General features: G+C 40.0%; 1 protein-coding gene across 2 annotated transcripts; it reads right to left on the reverse strand.

The window, feature by feature from the left end:
* Positions 1 to 1840: 1840 nt before the first annotated feature.
* LOC127154124 (uncharacterized) lies at positions 1841 to 5752 on the reverse strand. 2 transcript variants are annotated; one of them, XM_051095536.1, is made up of 4 exons: positions 5712 to 5752; positions 2675 to 3016; positions 2434 to 2553; positions 1841 to 2343 (listed from the first exon to the last, which is right to left on the reverse strand). In XM_051095536.1, exons 1-4 carry the CDS (start codon positions 5737 to 5739, stop codon positions 2216 to 2218), a joined length of 618 nt encoding a protein of 205 aa, XP_050951493.1. In that variant the 5' UTR covers positions 5740 to 5752; the 3' UTR covers positions 1841 to 2215. The 2 variants fall into 2 exon arrangements, with proteins under 2 accessions (XP_050951493.1, XP_050951494.1); XM_051095537.1 differs by lacking the exon at positions 5712 to 5752 and adding an exon at positions 3115 to 3209.
* Positions 5753 to 6000: the final 248 nt, after the last annotated feature.

Below are 6000 nucleotides of genomic sequence, written 5' to 3' on the forward strand. Positions count from 1 at the left end.
GATTCAGCAGTATATTTAACTGTGGGCATGGGGTACTTTTATCAATGTTTGCACCAAACCCTTCTGGTGGGTTAGCTGCTAAAAAGCTCTTTTACGCCTGTTAAAATTACACCCCCCTGACCAGCACAGGTTTACAAAGTCACAGACTCACCAAATTTATTTTATTACTACATCATGTCATGGAGGATGTGTGCTTAAAAGCATTTGATTGTAGCTTCAAAAGGACAGGTTTACATAGGGGGGTATAATTTTCACAGCCTTAACTATACGCCTGTTAAAATCAAACCCCCCTGACCAGCACAGGTTTACAAAGTCACAGACTCACCCAATTTATTGTATTATCTCATCATGTCATGAAGGATGTCTGCTCAAAAGCATTTGACTGTAGCTTCAACAGGACGGGTTTACATAGGGGGGTATAATTTTCACAGTCTTAACTGTTACGCCTGTTAAAATTACACCCCCCTGACCAGCACAGGTTAACAAGGTCACAGACTCACCAAATTTATTTTATTACTACATCATGTCATGGCTGCTATTGTGGGGACATTTCCATGCCCCTAAACATGACGCAACACAAAACGAAACGTGATTGGTTGGTCTACCTGTCAGTCATATGGCCTATTGGGCTGGACTTGGCCATTCAAAGCTGCCAAGGTTCTCAGACCTTCTGCCGTCAATCTGAAGGTCTGGCTACGCAAGACTATCTTGAAAATGCACATAAAACATTTCAAAGCCTGAAAACATAATGGTTAAAATCAAGCATTTGTATTTGTATTGTATTTATTTAGAGAGTAGGGGTTGGCACACAACAAACAAACCAAAGCACACATATGGCGTGTTTCACATCAAAGTACTTGGACCATTTGTAAAAAAAAAAAAAAACCAAAGCACACATATGGCGTGTTTCACATCAAAGTACTAAAAAAAAAACTTCTCAGAAATGCTTTTAAGAATGGTCTTAAACGTTGACTTAAGTGTTAAAAAATTCTTAGTAAAAAGTGGGACTTTTCTAAGAGTAGGAGACTTTTATAAAGATGCTAAAAGCAACTTTCAGTGAAGTCTAAGTTTGTATCGTTTTATCAATTCCATATCATCATATAACTCCAATACGTCATATGTTCATTGGAAAGTGTGTGTCTCCTCCTCTCTGTTGGCATCTTGTAGGTTAGGAGACCTAGTTAAGACTAGGTTAGACCTAGACCTAGACCTTTATGAATCACTCTTCTTCTTAAGTCTAGGAATAAGAGTAAAATGATGTCATTCTTAGAATTGTGACACACTTAAGACTAAAATTTTACTCTTGAGCAGCTTTATACATACGGCCCCCAGTGCTGAAGCTTGATTTGTGCTATACGTTATTGTGACCACTAGATGGCCACACTCTACACCGTCCAGTAATAACCAAAGTGGCCAAAACTAACTAAACACAAGAAGGACGTGAAAGATTTGATGTGGTTACATTAAATTGATCTCTGACAATTAAATCCTTAAAATGACTTGATAGGTTGATCAGAATGAGAAGAGAGTTGTTTAAAACAATTATTTTGTCACATGAAATCGATAAACAACATAAACAACAGAATTCAGAGCATTTAAAAAATATCTGCAAGAACAAATTATAGTTCATTTAATACACACAGAGAGCATAATACTCTCACAATTCTTTTCAGATGAAGAAAATGTGTGAGCTATGACTGAATCAATTTCCAAAAGTAAGTGGGCTATATAAACTTGTTAGCACATCCTGCCTTGAGGTAGGTGAAACTTCTGTGGTTTTCTTTTTTTATTTGCATGCAGTTCAAAGCCAGTGAAACATTCTTTTGTAGTTTGTCTCAGCACTTTATTTAAGGCAAACTATTCCAAAGTAAATCTGTAATTATTAACTGAGCACAAAATATTCATTAAAGAAAAAAAATGCAACTAAATGCTTACATGCTTTTATAATAATGTCAAAAAGCAGCATCAAACACATGAAACTGTTCATGGCAACCAGGTTCTACAGTAATTTCCTGTAAATTTCCTGTAGCTCTGAATCTATTTTTGCTGTGATAACATAGCAATAAACATGACTGGCTGAAAAGACATTACAAACACATTTACACAATCTTTTACAAAGTATGCTATTAAGTAACATGAAATTCAGGAATTAATGGCTACTCATACACTGTTTGAAAACTACATAAATATTTCAGTAAATGCAGAAAACACAGGGTCACACCTTGTGAAACAGTGATGTCTGATCACCCTGTACAGGATCTACCAATTGAGGCTGCAGTAGGTCCTTATCTTCGCTGTTGTTGTGTTTTTTACTGCAATCAGCAAAAAATATGCCTAAGAATACTGAGAAAAAATAAATAAATAATAGAATCTCAACATGTTTCTAATAACTCAATCAACACTGCACATTTAATAGTAATAAATCCAAATCACCTATGAACCCAAATACCAGAAAAACACTGATCAGACCAAATATGACAGTGGCAGTCTGCCACAATGTTGGCTCTGTAGGCTGCTCTACTACAGTGTGATTCTGACACACTGGAGTTGGGACTGTAAAGAAAATATATTAAAATACATTCATATACCAACATTAGACATTAACATAGATATTTGTAAGGAATATAAGTGCTTTTATGAGCAGCATATTCTTAATTAGTGAAGTATCACTCACCAGTGATCGGTGTGGTCTGGTCTAGTCTGGTGCCGTTGCTGAATTGTGCAGTTTTGTCCATGTTCGTACAGTAATAAACTCCTAACTCATCAATACTGACATCTTTTATGAACAGATTATGTTTAGACTGCACTGAATATTTCTGTTTGAATCCATTGTTGAAGTAAAATGTTGCTGGTGGGTTTGAAAAGGAGTGTAATATCAGAACTGGAGGATCTGGTGAATTGAGTAACAACCATGTCACCTCTTTTAAGTCAAGACCACAGTTTATGGTCACATTTTGACCCAAATCTGTTAGCTGATATGTTAAAATCTCTTCAACCTGACAGCATGCAAGTAGATCTGTGAGAAAAATAATTAGGAGTATTTCACTTAAAATGACTCTGCTGTTAACCATCAAATATATTCTGTATATAAAAAGATTTTCATAATAAACTCACAGAGCTGAAGCTGTAAGATCTTCAACATGATGCAGTCTTGGTTCACACTTCTCTTGAGATGAAACCTTGTGATAAACCTTTAAGACAGATCTTTTAGCCACAACAAGCAGAGGAAGTCAAAGACAGCAGTTTAAAAAAACTAGGGATGCACCGAAACGTATTGGCCGAAATGCTTGCGCGTTTTGTCAGTAAAGCCGGTTCTGTAATCAGCGGTAAATGCCATCAGGTGCGTGATTTCACGTTGAGCCGTAGACACACAGCCGTTGTTCACTGACAGCTGCGCAAATCCATGTTCATTATCAGTGTGAATTTGCGCAATGTTCTTTAATCAGTTTAGTGTCAATATTCCGCTGATTACAGAACCGGCTTTACTGAAAAACGAACCATTCTTGGTTGCATCCCTAAAAAAACTATTCCTGGCAGCATGACTCTCTAAAAAACCTTTACACCGCCCAGGAACAGGTGGTGAAATGTTCTTTAATCAGTTTAGTGTCAATATGTAACATTCAGCTTCTTAAACAGAACCAGGAAAAGTGGTTCTTAAGTAGCACCAAAACTTTGCTGGCTTCCTATCCGCCTAGGAACAGGTCATAAAAATGGTTTTTACTCGTCAGTTTAGTGTCAATATGTAACATTTAGGTTCTTATATTTACACTTTAGTTAACCATCAGAAAATTCTACCTTGTGGGACCTGCTTTAGCCCTATATGGCCCCAAATACAGGGCTCTAATACCCCTTTTCCACCAAGGCAGTTTGAGTGCTGGTTCAGAGCCTTGTGTTGGGTGTTGTCTTTCAACACGCAAAGCACCAGCTCGGAACCAGGAAAAGTGTTTTGTAAGTAGCACCAAAACTTTGCTGGTAAAAACTGCTTGCGTCAGGGGCTGGGGGTAGGGTTACCATGACCAACAAGATGAACAGAAACTTTTGACTGACATTTTTGAACACATTGGGCTCGCCATGTTTGGATGCCGATGTAGGTTCGCAAAGCCATGAACATCAATAGCAATGCAAATGTCCACCATTGTTGATATTAGGCTTGTTTGGGATGCATTGTGACAATGAAGTACCCCAAGATCAATTCAACAGCTTAAAGAGACGTCTTCTCTCTAGTCACACTTGCGGTGCTTTGGTGTTGTGTGCCGGTCGGTCTGTGCGGTGCTGATACATCTCGAGCAAGCCTGGAGTTTGTGTTTGACGCTGCCACACTAGCATTAAAAAAATGAGACGTATTCAGTGATGCAAGACCTGGTTCTGTGGTGGCTCTCTAGCCCAGGGATAGGCAATGTCAGTGCCAGGGATAGGCCTGGAGTGCCACTGTCCTGAACAAGCCTAATCAAGGTCTTCAGAATTATTAGGGCTACAGGCAGATGAGGTTTTTCTGGAGGACATCGGCACTCCAGAACCGCCATTGCCTATCCCTGTTCTAGCCCATGGAAAGTCAAACCGATTCTTAAAACACTTGCCAGCCGAACCAACTCTGAACCGGCAATAGCACTGGCTCAAACTAGCACCTGGTTCATGCTGTTGGAAAAGGGGTATAATAGAATGAGATAATGACAAGAACGGACCACCTCCTACTCATAAGTTTGCAAAACTGATATCTGAGGAGACCTATAAAATCACCCCACAAAAGAGAGCATATATCCCTGCTTCAAGTCCTAGCAACAGTTGTGGAGGGGGTAAATGAAACAGTGGGACTCTTGTGAGTTGCCCATCACAGGGGTGCTGTAACGGGGGAAGGTTAGAACGATTCCAAGGGCCCAGCAAGGAAGAGGGGTCCCGGAATGCGATTTTTACAGAGAGGGATGGATCAGGTCTATTTATCCTGCATGAAAGGTGCTAAAAACCTCACCCAGGCTATAAACCCTAAGGGAGCCGCAGGGGAACTTAGGCCCTACTTAAAGACTCCAATGTAATTGGGGGAGAGCAGCTCATACCCTGCCTTGAGTAAAGACCTGTTATAGCTAGAGCAGGGCTGGTGAACTCCGGTCCTAGAGAGCCGCTGCCCTGCCCAGCTCCAACCCTAATTAAAACTCACCAGCCTGTAGCTTTCTAGTAACCCTTCAGACCATGATTAACTTGTTCAGGTGTGTTTGATTAGGGTTGAAGCAAAAATCTGCATGGCTGTGGCTCTCCAGGACTGACGTTCGCCAGCCCTGAGCTAGAGCTTTGTCTTTTCTTTTAGACCAGGGCTGGGCTGGAGGGCCACTGTATTTTTAGAACCAGGGCTGGGCTGGAGGGCCTGGACTGTTTGCAGAGTTCAGCTCCAACACACCTGAACCAGCTAATCAATGTCTTCAAAATCACTAAAAAGCTACAGGTAGGTGTGTATGATAAGAGTTGGAGCTAATGTAATATCAGAACTGGAGGATCTGGTGAATTGAGTAACAACCATGTCACCTCCTTTAAGTCAAGACCACAGTTTATAGTCACATTTTGACCCAAATATGTTAGCTGATTTGTTAAAATCTCTTCAACCTGATAGCATGCAAGTAGATCTGTGAGAAAAATAATTAGGAGTATTTCACTTAAAATGACTCTGCTGTTAACCATCAAATATATTGTGTATATAAAAATGATTTTTGTAATAAACTCACAGAGCTGAAGCTGCAAGATCTTCAACATGATGCAGTCTTGGCTCACACTGCTCTTGAGATGAAACCTTGCGAGGAAACCTGTAAGACAGATCTTTTAGCCACAACAAGCAGAGGAAGTTAAAGACAGCAGTTTAAAAATAACCATTCCTGGCAGCATGACTCTCTAAAAAACCTGTACACCACCCAGGAACAGGTGATGAAATGTTCTAAAAACCTCACCCAGGCTATAAACCCTAAGGGAGCCGCAGGGGAACTTAGGCCTTACTTAAAGACTCCAATGTAATTGGGG

Source organism: Labeo rohita, chromosome 22 (assembly GCF_022985175.1).
Source record: "Labeo rohita strain BAU-BD-2019 chromosome 22, IGBB_LRoh.1.0, whole genome shotgun sequence".
NCBI classification, from domain to species: domain Eukaryota; kingdom Metazoa; phylum Chordata; class Actinopteri; order Cypriniformes; family Cyprinidae; genus Labeo; species Labeo rohita.

What these genes read in the sequence shown, in the direction of transcription:
- LOC127154124 (XM_051095536.1), bottom strand. Translation starts at nt 5,739, where the DNA reads ATGTTGAAGATCTTGCAGCTTCAGCTCT. An exon ending in GATCTTGCAGCTTCAGCTCT is followed by an intron (nt 3,017 to 5,711) that starts GTGAGTTTATTA and finishes TTTTTCTCACAG; the next exon opens with ATCTACTTGCATGCTGTCAG. An exon ending in TCTGGTATTTGGGTTCATAG is followed by an intron (nt 2,344 to 2,433) that starts GTGATTTGGATT and finishes ATTTTTTCTCAG; the next exon opens with TATTCTTAGGCATATTTTTT.